This window comes from Pithys albifrons, chromosome 4 (genome assembly GCF_047495875.1).
Source record: "Pithys albifrons albifrons isolate INPA30051 chromosome 4, PitAlb_v1, whole genome shotgun sequence".
Lineage (NCBI taxonomy): Eukaryota > Metazoa > Chordata > Aves > Passeriformes > Thamnophilidae > Pithys > Pithys albifrons.
This window is the reverse complement of record NC_092461.1, coordinates 24565738-24589446: the sequence shown is the minus strand read 5'-3', so window position 1 is coordinate 24589446 and position 23709 is coordinate 24565738. Positions and strand designations below refer to the sequence as shown.

The 23709-nt window shown below is 36.6% G+C and overlaps 1 protein-coding gene across 9 annotated transcripts in view; it reads left to right on the top strand.

The window, feature by feature from the left end:
* The window catches only part of SEMA5A (semaphorin 5A), a 395174-nt gene that overhangs the window by 350096 nt on the left and 21369 nt on the right, over nucleotides 1-23709 (top strand). For all 9 annotated transcript variants that reach the window (XM_071553669.1, XM_071553674.1, XM_071553672.1 and 6 more), the window contains 2 exons: nucleotides 9467-9692; nucleotides 19379-19597. In XM_071553669.1, coding sequence (XP_071409770.1) covers nucleotides 9467-9692; nucleotides 19379-19597 — 445 coding nt within the window. The remainder of the gene's footprint in view (nucleotides 1-9466; nucleotides 9693-19378; nucleotides 19598-23709) is intronic.

The window sequence follows — 23709 nt, the reverse complement described above, 5'->3', positions numbered from 1 at the left end:
CTTTCACTCATTTACAGAAGAGTGGCCTTTGAGCTAGGAAGATGTGGATGTTCATATGCACATTAACTCTCCATTCTTGAATTCCCTCCTGGTAGATAATTGGAGCGTCCTAGTATCTGGAGTTTTTGAAGATGACATAGAATCCGTCTGGTGCTGGAGTCATCCCTGACAACTGTATTTTGCCACCTTCACTGAGCTTCCAAATCCATGCACAGATCCCTTACTAAATGGCTTCATTTTCAGAAGTGCAGAGGATAGCCTTTCTGCTACCTCATTAGAAGATGCAGATGATTTAAATCTTTGAATGTATGCCATTTGTGTGACTAAATCAATTTTCAGTGGGTTTAAATACCTGCACAGTTTAACACATTTCCCCAGTGACTGTTATATCATTTAAGTCATCCTTTAAATGCAAAATGCAGTAAGAATATTAGAGTAATCAGATTTTCAGATCAAACCCAGGCTTCAAATGTTTCCAACATTAGTTTTCTCAATTTTTTTCTTCCATTATTTTTAGAAAAAAACACAGTTTATCAATCTTTATAAAAAATGTGGGGAAATGCTACACAAATAATAAAATAGCTGCAATGGAGGGCTTGTTGTCTAAATGACTCCATAAGCAGTTAACAGTTTCATACTGTCAGGTCAGTTTTGGTGTACCAGTGATTAGTTGCATTTTTTTCCCTTACATTATGATCTTAAAATGTGATAGATTAGCTAAACCTAAAAGATTGTCTAATTGTGGAAAATAAGATCAATGGTGAACTGTAGGCTGATAAAAGCATTAATTTTAATATAAGGCTGCACTGATGATATAATAAATGACTATGGATAAATTAATAGGAATCTGAAAGTGTACTCTGTGGATGAATATAAAATAGTAATAACTTGTTTATTTGTCTGTATTTCTTGTTAGCAGGCTTTTTACACAGTTGGTTTTCCAGGTCTTAGTATTATGGAAGTAAATGTGTCCTCAGCATGTACATTTCCAGAACCCCTTTGCCACTGTGCTTTACTGGAAGGTGCCTTGTTAAAGAGAGGAGCCATTTTGCTCTGTAGAAGTTTCACCCTGGTTCCTTATCCTCAACCCCATGATTACAGGCTATGCAGCTTTTATACCTTCTCTTCCTCTTGTTTTGCAAGTACAGTTGTTTTAGCAACCTGTAGACTTAGTGGTATGTGCTGGTAGACAAACCTAGCTGAAATTTGATTGCGGTTTTCTCCCATTGCTAAGTCCAGGAAAAAGCATGTTGACAAACTTAAACCTAGCAATGGGTTAATCTAAGCGTCAGATATCTAAGGATCAAACTGTTCACAGGTCACAAAGTAGCTGAGTAACTCTAGTGTTGCCTGTGAAAACTGAAGTTCCAGATTTACTTCCATTTTTAATGTTTAAAAATTTGTTGAAGATCTTCTTTTACAGCAACATAGCTGTCTATTTCTTTCTAGAAGCCTACATGAAGAAAAAATGAGATTAAGGTAATTTATGTGAGATGACAGATTTCCAGTGATTACAAAGCATCAGTCTCTAAAATTGATGAGTAGATAGCCTTTTCATGCCTTTTTGACTGTGGATTATCTCCTAACATTCTTACTCTCTCAGTTATTAAATATTTTGATAGCCGTGATTTCAAACAGTTTAAAAATATTTTTAAGTTTATAATAACTATTTCAGCAATTTACAAGATTTCTGCCAGGATTTATAGGGCCTATGTGGAAAACTCAAGCTTCTCGGTAAGAGTATTTGAAATTTTTGCAAACAATTGAGTTATTACAGGAAAGTAAAACCCTTTTTTCATCTGACGTAATCTGTCTTCTTTTGCATTTGCATTTGTAATTAATAAAGCCACATGCACAGATTGTTAGCATGGCTCAGCTGACTGGTAGCTCACTAAACTACAACAACTGTCTTGTTTTCTATCAGTTGATCATACCTCCCAAAATGGAACTTTGAACAACCTCCTTTTCCCGACTTTTGAAGTACTGAGTGATCAAGTGAGCTACATTTCTTTCGCAGGTCTTTTTAAATGGCACATAGTACATTCTCAATTTTAAAAGAAAAATTGAATTCCCTCTCTTTATAAATAAATTTATAAATACATGTTTCAAAGCTACTGTTTATATGCTGATTTTAAATGCTTGTTTAAATGCTGAAAAGATTAATTTTTATTCATTTACAAATAACATATGATTTACCTTTAATTATATTTATATTTCACTGTCTACTTGTCTTGTCGCTGCTCAGATTTTGGTCATGGCTTTCCTACTGCATTTGAGGGCCTTCACTTTGTGGCAATATAACTGAAATCACTTTTGAGTCAGTTTTGGTAAATCCATGCAGTCATTTATAAGTGGACATTCCCTTCAGCTTTATGGCCTTGATTCTTTATGGTCCCATGTGTCCTGTTAGCTCAGTAATACCTTACACTTTCTTTCTTTAGGCTTTATAGCAGTCTAAATGGCAACACTCAGGGCAAAGACAGCTGAATCCTTAGTCCTTTGACTGGGCTTCTCAAATTTTACTTAGTTCAAGTGGTGGCATCCACAACTTCTTGTACCCCAGTTCTGGAGGTTTCTGCCTCACAGTGGAGCTGCTGGAACAAGAGGCATGTTTATTCTGTGCCAGATCATAACGCTGCATACAAAACCACAGATAAGATGAGATTTGCAGCAAGATTCCTGGCTGCGAACTACATCCAATGACCTCTGAACATCCATCTCCTAAGCAGGAACTTACCTGCAAAACAGTAATTTTGGGTAGTAAAAATTTCCTCCAGAAAAGTTTGACAAGTTTGACACAAAATGTACCTTTTGAGCAGGAAGTTAGTTACACAAATGGCTGGTAGAGAAAACGTAAGAGGAAAGTGGAGGCTTTATTCACTCCAAAATTTAATGGGTTTATGAAGAAATTATTAAAGTAGTAACTTTCCCTATCTAAGTAATACGAATGATGTTGAATACAGGAAGGATAACCCTAGGCCAATGACCTGCGCAAAAGATCCTGAACTCCTCCTGGGAAAAGGGATCCTAATCCAACCTTTAACTCCTTTTAAATTACCCTTTACACCAATGGATTTTTTTCCAATTCTTTTGTTTAAAATACACATAATTGAAACAGAAAGTTGTGCTCAGTATTTGCAGCCAAAAATTACATCTGCTCACTCCAGAAGAAAGAAACTTGTTCTTTTTGCATAGAATAATTTATTTTCCTCCCTGTATTCATCAGAATATTTTAAAAAACCTGTTTTGGACACAACCTCCTACCCTTACTTTACATCACTTTGCATCTGCACTGAGCAATAGTCTCTGAAGTCCTGCTTCCAGTGGAATCAATAGAACTATTCCTGTTTGTTGACTGAAGCTAAAATACTGCTTACAAACTAGGATGTCTTAGTGTGGTTAAAATAAAATGGGAATCTCAGAAAGTCTTTTGCAGTCTGCTTTTTAAGTATAACTGTGAAATTTACAGTGTAGGAGATATTTTGCTTAATGACTTGAAATTGGTGGGATTTGAGTATTCTTTCAAGTCATGCCTTTGAAATAGTATTGTATCAGCAAAATGACACTAAAATAAGGTATATTTAATGGTATTTGGTTGAAGAACTTGTTAAACAGGACCTGGAAATAAATAGAAATATGGTCAGAGACTTTTTTTTTTGTTTTAGTTTAAAAATGTTTTTCTAAATGGATAAGGCTTTACAGTTCTCTAATGAAGATAAATGGAACATTTATATTTTAAGTTCAGTTAGTGATTTTTCTGAGTATGTTTTTCAACCACTACAAGATAAATGTTATCTATCTTTTGGTTCTTAGAGAGAGGGTGTATTAGTTCTTCAGAAAGCATGTTTTGGTGTGCAAACAGGGCCTCCTATACATCAAAACTGTTTTTCTCTAGAGTTTATTAACACTGTTACATTTGTTTGGGGCTTTGTTTTGGTTGCTAGTGAGAGCTAACCCTTCCTTTAACTACATATTGCTGTGACAAACTCAAAGACTGAGATGGCTGAGGCTCAGGTTCTCTTATCTTACAGCCCTATCTTGTCCCATGTGACATCACCATTCAGTTTATGAATCTGCAACATTTTCTGATGGTGTCTTAATACCTGAATAATTATTTTGGGTCAATTAAACTGAAGTTTAGCATCATGGAACAAAAAGCAAAAACTTTTAAGTATTTTTAAATCAATGGAATTTTTTAGTGATTCCAAACATATTTGAAAACAATACAATATATTAAAAAAAATCATAAAAGTTAACTTTTGGACTGAAAATATTTAAATGAACTATAAATGTTGATGTAGCTGCCTTCTCTGTTACACTAACAGGTGAGAAGGAAAAACACAGATGAGAACTAAAGAAGTGCAATCAACATGAATATACTATATACGTGAAAAAAATAGGATTTTGTTAGGAGAAATCCCTCCATCATATAAACTTGTAATACAAGTGGGAATGGAACTCTCTGTCTGAATTCTGTTTTTAATAAAAAACCCTGTAGTTCAACTGTACTTGACCTAGGAAGAAAAAGATTCAGAGATTATAAAAATGTTCAGAAATTTGACTAAAATAGCTATGCAGAGACAAAAAAAATAGTCTGATCCATGTCCTCCATGAGAAAACAGTAGAGATTTGTTATGCATTATTTAGCAATAGTCCTCTACAGTTTGAAATAAGACGTTTTAAAATAATATTTTAGTTGTCTTTTTCTAAACTAATATAACCAAATAATTCTAAATAAATCTTGGTAGAAAACATGATATTAATATGCTTTGTTTTCATTATACACAAACACTAAGAACTACTAGTTTAAAATAGAAGCAAGGTAGTTGCTTAATGGCATAATCAATGTTTATGTTCTGATTTATATTATGATTGCAAATTATGTTTTTAATTTATGATGCTTTTTCTCATATTACCACCAGTATTCTTCATGATGATTTTGTATTTTAATTTACTGTTTTCATAGATATGTATTTTGTAATGTATTTATTTATTTAGCGTAAAATTCTCAATGATCTGTTGAGTTGTCCCCTAAAATTTAGTCTTTACAGGTTTAGCTTACTGCATCTTTATCAGGTATAGCCAGGTCGTAATTTAACAGTTTCAGCTGACTAAATCCACCCTAAACTGAAAGCCATGGTATGGTGAATCAGACCACAAGTTTTAAGACATCTTACAAAGAGAACGTGGAGAATGTTGTTAAACTTGAACTACTGCAATATTTTTGTAGTCTGTAAATGGCCTCAAGTAGTTCTTGCCCTGAGTCCACAAGTGTACCCTAAGAAGTATTCTCCCATGGGTATCTAGAGAAACTCCCAGGAGAGCTTGACCTCATCTTTCCATTCATTCCACATGGGACATGTGAGGTGGAGTTTAGCAGCCATTGTTTCAGTTCCCCTATTGAAGCATATTATTTCACTGCTTTTCTAGCTCTGTCTTACCACTGTTTAGCTGAGACCTCAGTGTTTCATCTGAGACTTTTATTCATCTGAAAGATATGTGGTTACATGATTAATGTACCCCAGATTCTAGATGGTAGAATTGCTTTGGAGAGGGTGCCACGGTCCTGAAATCGCACTAGGGTAAATTGTTCAAGCATTGGACAAGGAAGGTGATAAGGGGAACAAAGTTATCAGTTTCCACGTTTTCAGTCTCTGTCAAATCTTCCCAACTGGACTATGTCTTCATGCTAGCAGCACTTAATATATCCATATGTGATGTGAATTGTGCCTTTTCGCTCCCCTTCTCTACTTAGTTCCAAATCTGAGTCCATTCAGAGTACGATCATGTTCTACTTATACTGGAGTTTTGCAGCATCACATCAAGGCTCTGCCAGGTCATTATCAGTGCCAGAACTTCGCAGAGTCATCCAATGTGGTGATAGTCATCTGAATTTTCTCACAGAGAGATTATTTACTGCTGTAAATATCTTTTGGGTTAGCTACATGTACTTTTGTTCCCTTGACATTCTGAGCCTTTCATGGGTGTTATCCAGTGGCTGAATAGACATGCATTCCAGGAGTCAAAATCTTGTATAAAGTTTGGACCAAGCAAGAAGAATAGAAAAACTAACAAATGGTCTCCATAGATACTCAAGAACATCTTTCTTTCTGGCTCATATAATAGCATAATGGTATGCTCTCTGTTAGGGTGTATGCAGGGACTACACATCCTGAAGCACACTGGATATTGGTAGTCTGTCTTGCTAGAAGCAAGTGAGCTGACGTGTTCATCTCAGATGTGCGTTAGCAAAGCAACAGGGTGCCACTAAATTAATATGGTACCACTAAATCAATATGGTGTCACTAAATTAACTTCTTCATCTACTACCCATTTTTATTTGACAAAGGATGCATTGCATATCTCACATATTTTACTTCACATGAACCTCACCTGTCTATGTCATATCAAGTAAAGAAAGCTCTCACATTTCTAGAAAGGTCTTATTTTTGATTGAAAAATATCAGTACAAAAATCAATAGTAAATGTGGAACTGAAACTTTGAGACCACTGTGACTGTATTGAAACAAACACTGTAGTAGCTGCTATAGTGATTGAATTTTTCCTGCTTATCTACTACTAGAAAAGAGTTTGTGTTTCAAAAGTTTGAATGTGATACAGCACACCTCCTTTTCCAGTTAATTTGCCTTTGCAACAGAAAATACTTTAATTCAGAAAACTGAAATATATGGCAAATGTTAAATGGATTAAAAGCTGGTTCATTGACAATTTGAAAAATGTGGTGTCAATGGACAGATATAAATTACTGTGATGTGTCTAGGAGGGTCTGCCTGGAATCAGTTCTTGGGTCAATAGCACTTAACATTTTTATCAACAGTCTAGACAGTGATATAAGACATTTTCAGTAAAGTTTGAGCATGACAGAGATTGTTGAGGTAGTAAATAATATGCTAGATAATTGCAGAAGCTAATAAAATGTACTTTAATATGTCCAAATGCATGCCTCTTGTGTGTGATAGGAAACTATATGTAGTTGTAAAGCTGTGATTTAGTGTAAGGATAGGTTATCAGAGATAATTGGGTCTACTTATGCTCTTTGTGCAATGTTGTGGAAGGAAAAAACATTAATGCAATAATGTACGTATTAAAGTCAGACTGTCAAGTAGAACAGGGTCATGATTGCTTTTGCATGTTGTCTTGATAAGACTGCTTCTAGAACACCAAGGCAAATTTTCATGCTCAGTCTCAAGTGAAATAAGGAAATAGGACAAAAGGAAGACACTAGAGTGCACAGGACCTGAAGATCAGGTTTTAAATCCTGTGCAGATTTAAGAAGTTCAGATTATTTTATCATTATATATGGGTACTTTGACATGAAAAAAATTTTTGTAGGTATGGGACAAGAGATACTTTCAGTGTCATTGATAAAGGCACAGCAAAATTCAGTGACTGGAAAATTAAATTAAGGGGAAGTGCAGACTTGAATTAACTTGCAATTTGTTAGCTTTGAGGATTACTAAATAGTGGAACAGTTGATGCAGGGAGATGATTGACTCATCAGTGCTGGATGTCTTAAAAAAATGAAAAAAGGGGAAAGGCAGAGTGCTTGCTAAAAGGTGCATTATAATTCAGCCACTGGAGGTGACTGCATGTTGGAGGTGAGGAGAGTACTTCTGGCTGTGACTGGGATCTGTTAATTTCATTATTTCCTTTTTTACAGTTAGTGTGCTGCAAGGAGAACAGTCATACATGTTCTGTCCTCTGTCTAAAATATACTTGATTTAAAGAGTTGCCTGGAGGAGTCATGAAGAAATTACTTCCCCCCCTGTACACAGGACCAGATAGTTTGCTTGTTCTTTGCTGTCTTCTGACCTAGAAACCAGTTAAGGCTGAAACTCAGATCCCAGAAAGGTTGATCCAGTCCTCTGCTCTAAAAGGATTCTCTTTCCTAAATTGTGCCTGAGTATGACTCATGTAGTCACCATAGTAGTGATCACCAAGGTTTAGGTGGGAAGGGACTTTCTACAACCTTGAGGAGTGAACAGGAGAAGTCCAGGTGAAGTCTTTGGGCTAAGAGCTCTTTCTTTCTGAAGTTCTATGAAACTGTGAAAGCAGGAAGTTTGTTACAAGTCCATCCGGCCTTTGAACATGAGAATCTTGAACATAACACAGTTATCCAGTGCATTGCTCTGTTGGTGGAGTAGGGGTTTCTGGGGAATATTTTTTTCCAGCTCTAAAAGATGGAAAAATTAGAAAAGCTTTCAGACAAAGAAGCTTCTTTTAGAAATAAAAACACTGCACTTAAACCAAAATATGGAGTGAAAGCATTTGTTTTCAGCCTAATTGGGTATGTTCATAAGTTAGACTATCCTAGAGAAGAGGTAGTAGACTGAGAAAAATATGAGCTAAAAGGCTATTGTCACCATGGGAAAGAGAGGAGCGGCTAATCTACTGCTTGTTCGAACATAGTGATATCAGCTGCAATACAGGTCATGGAAGAAGAAGGTTGTACTATGTGCTAAAACCATAATTTCTATGTTTCCTTATGTTTTTTTTAGTATTTAGTGAAATCACAAACTTTAGTGGGCTCCTTTTCAGAAGGTACCTTCTGCTGAGTAACTCTCTAAGAGGCCAGAGATAGAGAATTTAAAAATTGTCCCACTGGTGCATATTTCTTTTTGTCTTTAATAATTTGTCAGTGGGAATTATTCTAATATTTCATGGTTTAATTTCATCCACATAATTTACAGAGCATTTGCCTCAGATGAAGTGTATTTTACTCTGGAAAATGAATAGGCAGGACCTACAGATCTTGATGATACTCATAAGAGGAAATATATTGTGGGGCTTGAGAATACTGACAAGTCTGCAGTTGTGATAATACTGGCAATTTTGCATTTGTTTCTTAGATGTGATCTGTTCCTTTTGATGCATTCAGTTCCCAGGGAATTTGCTTCTGATGATAGGTTTAGCAGTGTTGGAGCAATGAGTAACATGCACCTCAGGGAGCCAGAATCTGTAGTAGAAAACATTTTTTGGCTCTTGTATCCTTTGTAATACATAAGCAATTCACAAAATGGACAGTGGTTTGCTTATTCATATGCCAGTAGATTTTGCCAAGAAATTATTTTCTGGTTTATCAGAATTCTTCTTAATTAAAAGCTTTAGCAAATTTAGCTAAACCTTATTTTTGGCTATTAATTTACAGAGGAAGTGCTTTATCATGGTATTATAGTATTTTCTTTAGTGTTTTTATGGGTGTAATAGATCTAATTTGTACTGGCATATTATTGCTTTTAGCAGTGTGATACTGTGCTTGCGAAGAAGAAGAAAAAACACTTTCAGTTTGAGATTGGAATTAAAAGTTTATTGATGATTACTGCTCTTGAAAATGCTGTAAAAATACCAGAGGCTTTTTAATTGTTTCTCTTTTTGTCTGAGTGTTTCTGGGGTGTTTTTAAAGTTATATTTGCTGATTGTATTCATTATGACCACTTTCTTTCAGGAATATCAGCCTTGTAACACCAATGCATGCCCAGAATTAAAAAAGACAACTCCTTGGACCCCTTGGACCCCAGTGAACATTTCAGACAACGGTGGTCACTACGAGCAACGTTTCCGATACACCTGCAAAGCGCGTTTGCCTGACCCCAATTTGCTCGAGGTGGGGAGGCAGCGCATTGAAATGCGCTACTGCTCCAGCGATGGCACCAGTGGATGCTCGACAGATGGTAAGCAGAGCTGAAGTGGTTGCATGATGCCTCCTGCTAGCGAGATGTCTGCAGTTCCATTTTCAGCACAGAGTGGAAGTTTTTGCTTGCTGGTGTTTTGTGTACCAGAATCGATAATGAAAAGGAGGACATAGTAATCACAGCAGGGAGCATAGCTTGTATTCCTTTGGGACATAGTGTCATCATTCAAACTAAGCAAGTATCTTTTACCACCCGTTATGCGATTTGCCAGGTTATTTTAATTTTCTTTACAATAATCTGGTTCCTGGAAGATTCTGTCACCTCCTCATACTCTCTCAAGCTTTTCCTGGGGGAGATTTGTGCAATATTAACATATTTGCTGAATATTTAACTAGAATATGGAAAATTGATGCTAAGAAGAACTCTTGCTCAGTAATTCAAAAGTAACAACTGTAAGATTCCTACAGGGGTTTAAAGAAATAAGAAGTTTAGGAACTAGATAATTTGTATTATAAAAGTTTATGTTATCCTATTGCTAGGAATTTAAAGTTTGGTTTATTTCTGAGATAGAATACTGAATTCCTTCCAAATTTTTTCAGCTTTAGATGCCTTTAAATTGGAATTATTTTGTTTCAGAATTTTCTTTTTTCCCTATCTGTAACACAAAGTTTTGAATTAATGTTACGTGTATGTATATTAAAAAAATAAAACCCAGGAGAACTTCTGACAGTCATTCTAATTTTATTAATGCTTTTCATTCATTATCCAGTTTTAATTGTATATCAGTGTATCTTTTTATGTATTATATTTTATTCATATAATCTAAAGAAATACGGATTTTTTATTACTATATTTTAATACTTATAGACCTGTTTTCCACTTACACAGTCTTTTGAATCTTCACAAGACCCAGGTTGGCTGGAAAAAAAACAACAAACCAACTTATACCTTAAGGCATTTGGCTTGTCTGAGACCAAAAAGAAAGAACAGTGTCTGAGTCCTTGGGCTTCATAATTCTCAGCATTATTCAGACACCACAACTATTGTGAAAGTCAGTGTTAAACTCCTGCCAGTATAAGGTTTACATATCAAGGTTTTGGTAGTGGGTACACTGCAGAGTTGGCTCCTGTGATATGATGCTAGAAGCTTCCATCCTGCTCCCCTGCCCTTCCTCCTGTATAAAACCTTTGTTGTTTCACTTGACATCTGTGCCTCTTCGGAGGGAGCAGGATGTTTATATTTTTTTTTTAAATATTTAATAGTGAACAGTGTGAAATAATAAAACAAAACACGGTACTCCAGATAAGGCTTAGTTTCATGCTCTATGTCATTCCTCTTTCTTACTCTGCAGGGTCACATGTTGGCCTTTTTTATGTCTGGATAGCAAGACAGGTTTTGGCATGGAGAAACTATTTCTTCTATTCTCCTGTTTTCATCCAAACTGAATTTCAAACTAGTATATAGCAAGTATTTTGCTCTCCTAAGATTAGTGTATGTTAGAGGTGTACCTCTCTTGTCCTTAATGAAACTTTCAGGTGGTGCTGCTGGTTTTCACTGTCTTCCAGCTCGACATTGATGACACCTTCTTAAAATTTCATGAGATTAAATGAGAAAGAGAATATTTTTCCCACTAGATAATGCAGACTTAAGAGAGTTATCACAACTAGAAGAAGACCTACAAGAGAATCTAGGTATCTTCTTGCCTGACAGCTGAGATGTCAGCACTTATGAAAGCCAATACATGACATAGAGAGCAGGTTAGGAGGGTAAACTAGTGCAGGAGCCAGTTTGTTCTAGATTGCATTGCTGCAAGAGAATTAAACGTGGTATGGAGACACCTCTCTCAGCTCTGAAGTCATGATCATAAGTCCTCTTCTGGAGCTCGATGCATAAGCTGACTCCTGCAGAATATAGTCTGAAGCAACAGCCTCTACATTTTGTTAAATAAAGCATTTGGGCAGCGTGCAAGTGATGAGGAGGGGAGCGGCTCAGGTGCTTTCTTTGCCTGATTAGCTTGAAGTTTGTTGGTTTTTTTATTGCTTCTGAACGTAATACTCCTGAATTTCCTGGTGGTGTATTTTTGTTGCATCTTGCTGAAGCTGCAGCTTTGATTCATTTGGAAATAATTCATCGTTGGAGTAATACATGTGAGTGACCCCAACTGCATTGCACAGTAATAGAAATGTTCGTCTGGGTGAAGAATTTTTGCTGACTAATCCCAAAAGTACTGAATATTTAAATACTTTATATTGAGTACTTAACAGGGCAGAAACTATTATACATCTGTCTTTTCTTCCTAGTGAGTGCCCTTATAATTTTGTCATTAATTTATGTTCATTCTTCGATTCCTTTTGGCCAATGAGTTTTTAATCATTCTGTAATGACATATCAAGTCCAATCAGTGTTCCAGGTGGCTGCATTGACCAATATGCTTCTGGTGAAAATAGCCAGATTTTATTTTGAGACTGCTTGTTTGGTCATTTTCTGATTATGGATGTCTGATCAGTATGGAGTGGAACATTTGCTAGAGAAGGATAAGAGGCACCATTTTGATTTGCTGATCAGATGAAACTTACTGACTGCCTCCAAAGTATAGGATTAAGAGCACTTCCCTGCTACCAGATTCCATTTGGGCCAACATACCACCATTCTACTGCTCCTTGGTTTCAATGGAAGAAAATACATTAATAAGAGTGACATAGAGTAGCTGTAGCTTTTGGAACAGCAGGAACCCATGAGAATGGTAAACCATAAATTGTGACAGACACCTTTATAATTTCTGGCTAGATAGCAAGAAAACATTATAACTTACTTCCACCTGTCCAGAGACTGGATACTGTGAAACCTTCTTTTCATTATCTTCATGTTGAATTGTAGCAATTTTCTGGCTTTTATAGAAAGATTAATTCTGATACAGCATGCTTGACATACCTCATTACCAAATACGTGTTCTGCAAAGATCAGTGCTCCGTTCCTTGCACTCAGGAGCCATTTGTTAGGAATTTTTTCATTGCCTATAATCTCCCACTGTGCAACTATAGTCATGCTGTGTTAAGCAGAATCATGTTTCAGTTTCAGATGATACCAAAGCAAACCTTATTTGCAGTCTGAGGTTAGAGCTAGAATTTTTGCCAGAAACCCTCTAAACTCCTCTTGAGTGTGGTAAGATTTCTATATCAAGCAAGCAAGCAGTAGCATTTCCACATGGTATTCATGTTTTTCTTTTCTGAAGTTTGATTAAGAAGATAGAATAATATATCTTGTTCTCTGCCTGTGGGTTTTCATATAGTGCTTAGATAGGAAAGAGACAGTTATTTCAAATAAACTGAGATTGCACATGGTTGCACACTCTAATGCAATATCTGTACAGTCCAGCATTAAAAGTCTAGAAATTACATTACCATAGGCTTTAATGTGCACTTATGAAACATGCTAATTATCTACCTTAAACATACTGATGCTCTGTAAGATTATCTGATATATAAACACTATTAATTTTAATTGAAAACATTTTTTCTTGATCCAGAGGATAATATTTCACAAGGTATGAGGTTGACTGATTCTTCCAGGTTGAGTTTATATTACCAAAGTCTGGACTCCATTGTAGTCTGCAGAGACAGCTATAGCACCCTGAGGAATGAGGGATCCATTGAAGAGAAGCGTCTTTTACAGTGGGCATGAGTCACCCTCTGGAGATGCCACTTTCTTTCTGTGGTGGAAGCAAAAAGCAATGATGAGCTTAGATAGGACACTTGAACTTGACATGACCAGTTACCAGCTTAGCTCCCACAATACCTTCAGAAGGCAATTACACAAAAACAAAACTCATAAATTTGATGCGAAAGAGTCTTTTGTTTGCTTTTCTCCTTTTTTGTTGTTTTGTTTTGTTTTTTTTTCCTTTTCAGGAAGTGGGAGGAGGCAATGGGAAGGGGGAATAAATTCTGAAGAAAAGTCACAAATTCCTTAAAGGAGAAGGAGAAAAAGGCACCTGGAATCCTGAACTTAGATTCCAAGTTGTCACTGCTTCTCTATTCCAAACTTAAAACAATAGTGATTTTTGAAGGCAGGATGTAATTTTGTCTGAATTACTATTTTAGTGACTATAATCTCTCATGAAAAGATTGATTAAATCCTAGTGTCACCCACAGGAAGTGTATAGTGCATTCAGACTTTAGTACAGAACAAAATATGCTAATAATCAAGGATGTCCTGTAGTCAGGAGGAGTACATGTTGAGATGCTATCTCTTACTGAAGTTAAACTGTGGTATTCTGGGTAAGAACAAAATGAATTATGGAAGTTAGAACTGAATTCAATGCAAATTCAAGTTTGATTGACAAACAACACCTCATTAGTGGGACCTTGGGATTAAATATTTATATAGAGAAAACCTAGGTATAAGAAAGTTCTCATACTAACATCCAGTGTTTTAAATATGCTATCTTTGCTTTGTATTGTTGTTTGCCATTACATTTTATCATTTAAATTTTACTATGTTTTGAAAGTTTCTATGTTTCTGTAAGTGATAAGTATTTAGACCTGAAGGTATATAAGTTTTATGCTTCAATAATATTGTCAAATAACTTGCAGGCTATCTTCAGAAAGTGACAACATTGAAATAATCTCTGCTAATCCTTGTTACCTGCTGCACTTTGAACAGTGTTTCATGCTGTCACTTAGAAATTATTTAGGATACTTGAATTTTGACTTCAGATCATCTTTTCCCAAAGTCATGAACCTAGACTGCTTGGATAATTGCATTTTCTTTGTTAGGTTGGAACAGGAGGACATAAGTCATAAATCAGTCAAGTATTGTAATTTATCAGGTGTCACAACTACTTCTCTCTTACTTAGAACTGTATTGCTTAGCTACAGGCTAGACTAGGGAATTATTATAAAACTATGTGCTTTATTAGAGCCTCACTTTAAGGCAAATTGATTGAACTTGGCTGGGAGTATTGCAGTTTTCAAGCAGAATCAGGCCAATCAGTGTCTCATTACAGCCTTTTCCAAAGGCAGATTTTTTTTTCTCCTGTGCTAGTCAGGGCAGGTGACTTTCATGTTAACATGTCTCCAAACAGGATTAATTTCTTGTTGATTGATAAAACTATTCCAATTCAACCAAAAAGTTTTAAAAATTTACTTAGACATTATCAAATCATCTTTGTTTAGATCAGAATTATGTCATTTATTTGGGCAGTTATTTTCTGTTGTATCTGCATTATGGAACAAATAACTCATCAGCAAAGCAATGCTAATTTCTCTGTAATTTTATCCATATTAAAAAAGCATAAGCACTTAAAATGAGAGAAAAGACTTCTGTTTTAGAAAAGTCTTCTATTTAGGTGACAGTTCATATCTTCTGTCTTCCCTGATCTTAGAAGTTGATGGGTTTTTTTCTACAAAATCACTGTGATTGCTTTTACTGAAATTTTTGCAGTACTTGTTGTTAGTCATGGAAATTTTCATTTTGGCAAGCACAGATGCCTGTTTAAAAAATTGTACTGGCATGAAGTTAAATGCCTTTTCTAGCCTCACATGCAGCAGTTTATTATTGGAGCACAGCTTCTGAGCAACTCAAAATAAGCCTGTTGATAAGCTGTGAGCAGGATTCATACATTCTAGTTGTTCACAGGGCCCTAACTCAGTCAGAGGCTTTCTGAGAACAGTTATGTTTAAAACATTTAAATTATGAATCTATCATAGAAGTCAGATCTGGATTTATAGCTGTTCTGTCTGTCTTTTAGCAAAGCTATTTATTGGCTTACTGATGTTGCTATGACTGATCATTCTTTTTGAAAGATTTCACAAGTATTTTGTAGATGGGCTTAAATCAAGGGGGGGGCTAAGATGTCGTTTTTGAAACTAGACTTTTGCTGTTACAAACCAAGGGCAGTGGCCCTTGCATCCTTATAAAGGGCATTGGCCCTTGTATCCTGTGTTAGCCATATATTTTTATCTTGGGGACAGTAAGCTGAGCAAAACAGAAGGCCTAACATTGGTTTCTGTTGAGTGGCACAATCTGGTTTCTGTTCCTGGAGGTGGATATGGAGCACTTTCAAAAATATACAAGGCTCCAACATTTCACCTACTGAATGTTTTGAGGGCCTTTGGTTCTTTAATACCTTGAGGCAGAGTAAAGAGAAAACTCTGCACATGGTTTTTCAGGAGATACTTTTACTGGGAAGTTTAAAATATGGGAGAAAATAAGGATCTTGGCAAAAGTTTCAAAAGGCATAACATACAACCAAAACAAGGCATTCCGCAAAACACTGACTTAGCACATGCTAAGCCATACAACCCAGCAAAATCCAACCTACCGGTTTTAAGTTACCCAAAATATTAAGAAAGTAGTAAAGAAAGAGATTAAGAGAAGAAAAAGGAGTAGCACAAACTAAACCACACAACTAAGAAAGAAAGAAAGAGAGAGAAAAAGGATTAAGAAAATATGATAGCTACTGCCAGAGTCCAATGGAAGTCCAGCTTCACATCGTGGAGGTAGATCCCAGGAAAGAGAGAATGAGAGAGAGAGAGAGAGGGGTGCATGTTGTTCATTTTATGTGTTCTGCCGTCTGTGGCCAACTGTCCCAGGCAGGATGTCTGGCTCACTGACCACTCTGTGGCTCCAGAGCGAGGGCTGCTGTAGAAAATTAGAGACTGAGTTAGGTGTTCCAGGGGACATGGTGTGAGTGGGCTCCCAGTCTGCCTTTTGACTGACAGACGCTCCAGGGCTGCCCCATGAAGCTGTAGAGACTTTCCATGTGGGCTCCGTGAGTCCTTCCCCCACCACACACACAGCAAATTTGTCCAGGTCATGAATGATGGTGTTTAACATGTTAAACAGGATTGGACCCAGTACTGGCCCCGGGCATACATCGCTAGTGCCTTTTCTGCAGCTGGCATTTAAGGACTGGTCACAGTCCTCTGGGCTTAGGTGCTCAGCCAGTTTCCAATACATTGTGCTGTCCACTTATCTAGCTCATACTTTGTTAACTTGTCTATCAGCAAGTTATAGGAGTCAGTGTCAAAACTCTTACTAAAGTTGAGTTAAATAGCATCCACTTTTTCCCCTCATCCATGAACCTAGTCACTTCATTGTAGAAAGCTATAAGGTTGTTCAAGGAATATATGGTACAGTATTTCCAGAATGTAAATTGCTCTTGTTATTTTTCATGCCATTAATGGCATAATGTTAATTTTTTACTATGTAGTTTCTGTCTGAAGAGAAAATTCTAAAAGCCTCTCTGTCAATGCTGTATGAATTACTGTAAAATTGTGAAAAGACTGTTCCTTATAATAAATTCTCTAATGCTTTGGAAAGAAGAAAACACAAGGGAACACTTCCTGCAGACCAAACTCCATAGTGAAAAGATTCTTTTGTATATTTTTCTGTTTCAGAGCTAAAGTACCTTAGAGCTTTCCCTTAGGAGATTCCCCTCACCAGTCTCTAATTTAAATAGCAAGAAATCTAATACCATAATGTCATATAAAGCCACAAATTTTCCTTAGGACTTAAAAGGCTACACATGTCCTGCAAAAATATCTTCAGAATATCCTGGAATTGTTATGAACTGATACACCCTGCAGTGATTTATGAAGAAAATGACTGGCAGGCTGGTCCGATTAATATTTTTTCCATTTGCATTGCTCTTAATTTAATAACTAAAAAAAAACCCTTGATTTGAATTTCTGGTATAAAAATACTATTATTTTGGTCTCACAGTTCACTGCATACATAAGCTGAGCATTTCTATGACCAAAGTGATACAAAATAAAAGGGTCTGACAGAGCAGGAAAGTGGATCTGTATTCATAATTCACATACTGTTTCTCTATACTTGCTCCCTTTCTTGCATTTGTATGTATGGCATGTTTTTAAAATGCTGCTTTTAATATCTGTGTAATAGAATCTGGCTCAGCAGGAAAGAAATAGTTACCCTCTATAATTCCTGAAAGGTTTTATCTATTTTTAGTCATTTTTATGTTGCTGTTCTGCTGTTTTCTTATTAATTTCAATAGTTTCCTATTATAAATATTTCCGTGTCAGTGCGTCATCATTCCAATACTGCCAGTTATCAAGTGTTGAATAAAAATATGCAAACCCACATCTACTTTGGGATTATTGTGATGTACTCCTCAGACAAGAACTTAAGAAGTGATACTAATGCCACCATCACAGGTAGTAATAGGTGTAATTGTTTCAGTAGTGAATACTGCAAATGAGAAGCTGCTTCAGAACTTCATGTTATATAGAATGCTGGTCCTGTTCAGTCCAGGACAGACTCTTCACAGTATTTTTTCTTTCTGTTTTCTTAGCATCAATAAGTACATCTTCTGTTTCTTTATCTCCATTTGGTAGTCCCACAGTGCCCATGCCTGTGGGCAGGGCACAAAACAATTTCTTAAGAATAGACATTTGTGAGGTAGTTAGAGCTGCAAACAAAACACAGCATTTCTCCGCTGCTGCTGCTACTATTTATCTGTACTGACATTAGCAACACTGAAGTTGTAGCATAGAGAGGCAGACACATCCTCTGCTTTTATAAGTACCATTCACAGGACCTTCTCTCATCACTAGTTAAATCAGTGCTTGTAATAAAAGCAGCAGTTATTGGTCCATCCATCAGAGAGTTTCCAGTGATGCCAGCACTGGGAAAGGTGAACTGCTTTGGCAAGTCAGAAATGCCAGTACTGTTGCTGGGACTGCTTAATAGTGATGCTTAGTGGTAATGCTGCAGCTCAAGAGCAATTTCACTGTTGTGTTGAGTACAGCTGAGGGAGTCGTCTTCTGTGCAGGACCAAGCCCCAAAGTGGTGAAGATATTCAAATGAACTGCAGATTATTAGAAGTTCACTCAGGACTATATCCAGGCATATTGATATTATACTGGGAACAAGATCTGTGTGTCCCCTTTCACTGATAAATACTGGACTTCATCCATTGCTGTTTAATCTAATGTTTTTTCTCTGTACTAAACTCACTTAGAAAATAAGTTTTCTACTTACTAGGTAGTTATTTTAACTAGGAAGTATTCTATCGCGTGTGTGTGACCAAAAGGCTTATTTCCATATCTTATATGTGGTTTAGAACACTTTAAGTCAGTGGAAAATAAACTGGTTTTTATAGTGGCAAAACATTGCTCTTCACAAAAGGTCAGTTTTGCTAGAGATTGTGGAATTATGCGTAGGATAAGTACAGTGCATTGCTGTCTAGGGATACCCATGAGTAGGAGTAGTGGAGGTAGCCTGGGCAGATAAGTGAGCAGAGCCCTGCAGTAGGGCCAGGGGAGCTGGCTTGATGAGTGGTCACAGGGAGTCCAGTCATGTGTCCTATGTCACCTTCTTTTTCTAAAACAGAGACAATAATATCTATGTAATATATATGGAGATTTTCTGATGATAATTCCTGCGCAAGAGAAGGATATTTTTTATCAGGTGGAGTAGATGACTAGTTCAGTCAACACAAGGCATAAAGTTTTAACTAAAATGTTGGATCCAACTTTTTGCTGTAGTTCTGTAATTCTTTTTGCAAGTGAATATGAAATTTCTACTATAGAAGAGATTCTTGGGATGAAACTGGGGTTTGGATTGTAATACTAAAGGTCAAGATCTTCCTGCTCATATTACTTACTATTAGAAACCTAGAGTCAATTTGAAGAGGAAAAGGGTTTTTTGGGGTGAAATACTGTTTTAATTCAGTATTGCTTTTTCAATCCTTATTTTATTAGGACTGTCAGGGGATTTCTTGCGTTCTGGACGATACTCTGCTCATACCATCAACGGTGCCTGGTCACCCTGGTCTCCATGGTCTCAGTGCAGTCGGGACTGCAGCAGAGGTATACGGAATCGCAAACGGGTCTGCAGCAATCCTGAGCCCAAGTATGGGGGACTTCCTTGCCTTGGCCCATCTCTGGAGTACCAGGAATGCAACATTTTGCCTTGTCCAGGTAAGATTCAAATTAAATGGGAGAAGTGAAAATAAAATAGCTCACCTTCAAGGCTGTATCTTGCAATAGTTGGGGGTTTTTGTTTTTATTTTTGGGGGTTTTTTTCCTGTTGGTGGATTTTGGGTTTGTTTTGTTTTATGAATTAATTGCAGCTCAAAATTACCTTTATAATGTAAGTGGATTTGGGTAATACTCCTACATGATGTCAATCAGTTTTTCATCAACAGTATAAACAGCTATGTCTTTTTTCACATGTGAGACTGGCTCTAAAAATGTAATTTTAGTATGTAAATTTACAGGCAAAAGAAAGACTGAAGAAAGCTGTCAAGACATGAGAAATCTGGCCTAGTCTTTATTTAAACTCAAATTATCATTTTCATCGCAGTGGTTGCTGGCATTAAATCTCTTGAGTGTGGAGCCTCCAGAAAATTAGGCTCAGGACTGATCACCAAATTAAATGGTAATTCAAGTAGGCCATAGAGATTGTTCTTGGAACCTTGAGTTTCTCCTTCATTGAAAGTTGTTTTAGGATTCTATAAAAGGGATTACAAGTAAAATATATGTTTACAAGAAAGTACTTTGGGTTATAAATCATTGTTGCATCTCAGACATTTGGGGAAAAAAGAAATCTTGGTTTCAGTCACCTTTCACCCTTCGTAAAACAGACATCCAAATTGAAAGGCTTTTGAGCTTTGCAGAGGCTTTCCTGAAAAAGAAAGGGGAAGGATATAGGAGAACACATGAAGAAAGGAAGGTGCAATTGGATTAGGAGGGAAGCATTCAAGGTAAGAAACAATAGTGAAGAAGAAGACTGAGAGACTAATTTTTTTTGAATAGCAACAAATAAACTTGCAAATAACTGTTCATACATCTTTACTTGCATTATTATGTATAACAGTGCTGCATATTTTATTATTGTGAACATGGACCTTTTGTCATTTTTTCAAGTGTGGATCTGAAGAATTACTATGGCAAAATATGTATTACATGTATATCACTATCATAAAGCATATGCGTGTGTATTAATGTGTGTGTGTGTGTAGATATATCTATATCTATATATATATAGATATAGATATAGATATAGATATAGATATATATACGGTTTCAAGTTAAAACTCTGTCCCTAAATCATGGATATGTTGTTTTTTTGATATGATTATTTTGTCCAATCCCATTGTAGTGCTTTCCTTAAGCTTTTTAAGCCCTTTAACAGTCATTGTCCATCCTTTACATCAGAACTGAAGCACTGGATCTGTACAGAAGGCCACACTTCCTTTTCAAGAGGACACAGTTTCTTGAAAAACATGCTTCCATCTTGAATAGAACCTAAGCAACGTGTTTTGGCACATACCTCACAAATCCAGCAGCTCTGTGATTGTTTAGGCTGTTCACTGAAAGTGAACCTCTCTGCAGTTTTACTGCTGACAGGAACAGTAGGATGGTTTGACCACTTGAATGCCCTGAGGCATTCAAGCCTCCAGCTCTCCTGCTGCTGTGGCAGATCCAAGGGAGATTTCTGCTGGGGATCCCTGTTTCAATTTGGGGGAACACCACTGAGCCATCAAAGTTCTGAAAAAGTCACTTGGGCACAAGAAGCATCATCTGCTGGTGACATTTACTTGCTGCATCCAAGGAGGAAAGTAGCTTTCATTCTCATTGTGTAGCTTCTCTATCTGGCAGTGTGAGCATCTGAGGAGAGACAGGGAAAGGACTATATGCTTCTTTCTGAGCATAGAAGCATGACCAGTGAAGGGTGGACATGTTTTCTGCACCAAGCAGTATTGGAGAGAGATGGAAGGGAACCAGCAACGAACCAACAGGAGTCAGAGAATTAGAAAACTGCAGTCCAAATCTTCTCCACATTTGCACAGTCCTAGTGCATGCTATAATTCATTACTTTCTGGACTGCAATCGTGATGCCTTGCTTTTCCAGGATAATTATAAGAAATTCTGTTTTATGTGACTGCAGTGTCCATCTGTGAAAAAATTTGAAGGCTGGCAGTAAAACATTAGGTCAAAGGTTTTAGGAGACCATTGTACTAACATGTGCAAGCCTCCCCAGTGATGTGCATAGGAGGTGAAGCTGTTGCCTAAAATTGAAGAAATAATTCTCTGGACAATACTAGTATAGAAAGGTTAAAGAAAAGCTCTTTAATAAGACATTTTAGGTGCACAAAGAGGACATATGCACACACACAGGTTTTACAAACTTGTAGTATCTTCTAATTATAGTATCTAACTCTTACCTCATGGGGATACACCCAGCCCGAAAATTGCCTGTTCCCCAGGTCCTCCCACAGCCACACCTCCTGCCTTTGAGTTAGTAGTCCCAAGATTCCACATCTTCCTCCCACAAAAGTCTTCATCAACTCTCTCTGTCCTGCTTGAACCATTTTCAAGGATTCTGAGCCTTCTGAATAGTTGTGACTCTCTTACAGCAAGCGATATGCCTGTTGCATCCTGTTCTAAGAACATTTTATACAGATAAAGTGTTCTTTACCTTGTACAATATTTTTCTATTGGAATCCTTGACAAGGAACATTAAACAGTATTTCAGGAATCTAATACAAAGGTACTCAGCTAAAGCGCTACTAAAAGTGCTGAAAGAGTTATACTTAAATATAATCCTAGATTTTAAGGCATCAAAGCCAGCTAGAATGAAACATCTCCTCATCAATTCCTTCTTCCCTTGCAAACGAATCCCTCCATAAGACACTGCCTTCAGCTTCCTTTGAAGCATGTGAGTGGTGTGGTATTAGCTAACAGGTCTGCTCACAAGCTTTAAGATACCTGATTGTACTACCATACAGTAGTAATTGCAGTACCTGCATTAAATGAGCCAAGAGTATCAATAAAACAGGGCTAGATTTGTGGTTCATCCCTTGCCATTAATTTTCAAATTAAACATTGTCTTAAATTTTGTTGGATTTCTCAAAGTCAAAATAACTCAATGGTTTTCAGAAGTGGTATTTTTATTTAATTCTGCAGCTATTACACTGCTATATCTTTTGAAGGAAATTGGTTTAACCAGTAAAACATAGTTGTGCAGACATAATTTTGTTGTAGAGGCCCTAGTTGTTTACAGGATAGCCAAAACCTCAGACTAAAATACATAAAGTTGTAAGGTAGAACTTGAAACTGTGTTTTATGCAAAAATTATTCCCTCTTCTGCTGTCTCTGAATTTGAAAATATTTTTAAAGAATAGCAGACAGAAAGTGTGGTGGGCCTTTCTGAAACAAGAAGAAGTGTCCTAATATATCAAATAACTTTCTTCAGAGACAAGTTGCCTTTTTTGTTTTCAGTGCAAAGCAAATTTGAATAAAGATGTACAGCTTGGATGAAGTATTTAGATGTGTCATATCCTGCATCACAAAGTTCCTCAGCTACAGAACTACTGTTTGCCAGTAATTAAGATGAAATGTGTGGGGCTAAATCAGCTTTCAGATAAATCTGAAGGGAAAATATTGCAAACAGTACATGTAATTGATTTTTTTTTCTTTAAGACGTGGGAGAGTAAAAAATGATTGCAGAATAAGGGTTATCCATAAATTTGACCTGATTATAAGTTTGTAGAAAGGGAATAAATTTCTATTAGAGAAGCATATCAAGGAATTTTAATTCTCTTTTTTTTTAATGAAAGTAAAATTGGTGGTTAAACATGAAGATCTACTTGATTGACATTCATGAGACACCATCAGGAAAGGGCAGATACAAACCATACATGAGTGAAGTGCCTTTGCTTCAGACTCACGTGTACAAACCTAGCAGACCCGACAAATGCAGATGAGAGCAGCCAGGAAGAGAAACCATGTTTGCATCAGTTTTCAGCTTTCTTGTTAACCACTGTACTAGGGACTGGATTTCGTGGGTGCTTATAATTAGGATAGCTTTATAAGTAATCCTTACCACAGCAATCTGAGTTTCTAAAATGTCCCTGTTAAGCTTTGATCACACAGCCCTTGTTGGTGTTGATGAAAAAGGTTGGTATCAGTGCAGACCTCACTGAGGTCTCCTCACACTGAGATCTCATTAAGTCTCCTCACATGGACTAAGTTGTAGATAAACATGAAGTAAATGTGTCAAGCCCTTCTTTCCAGTGCGAGCATCA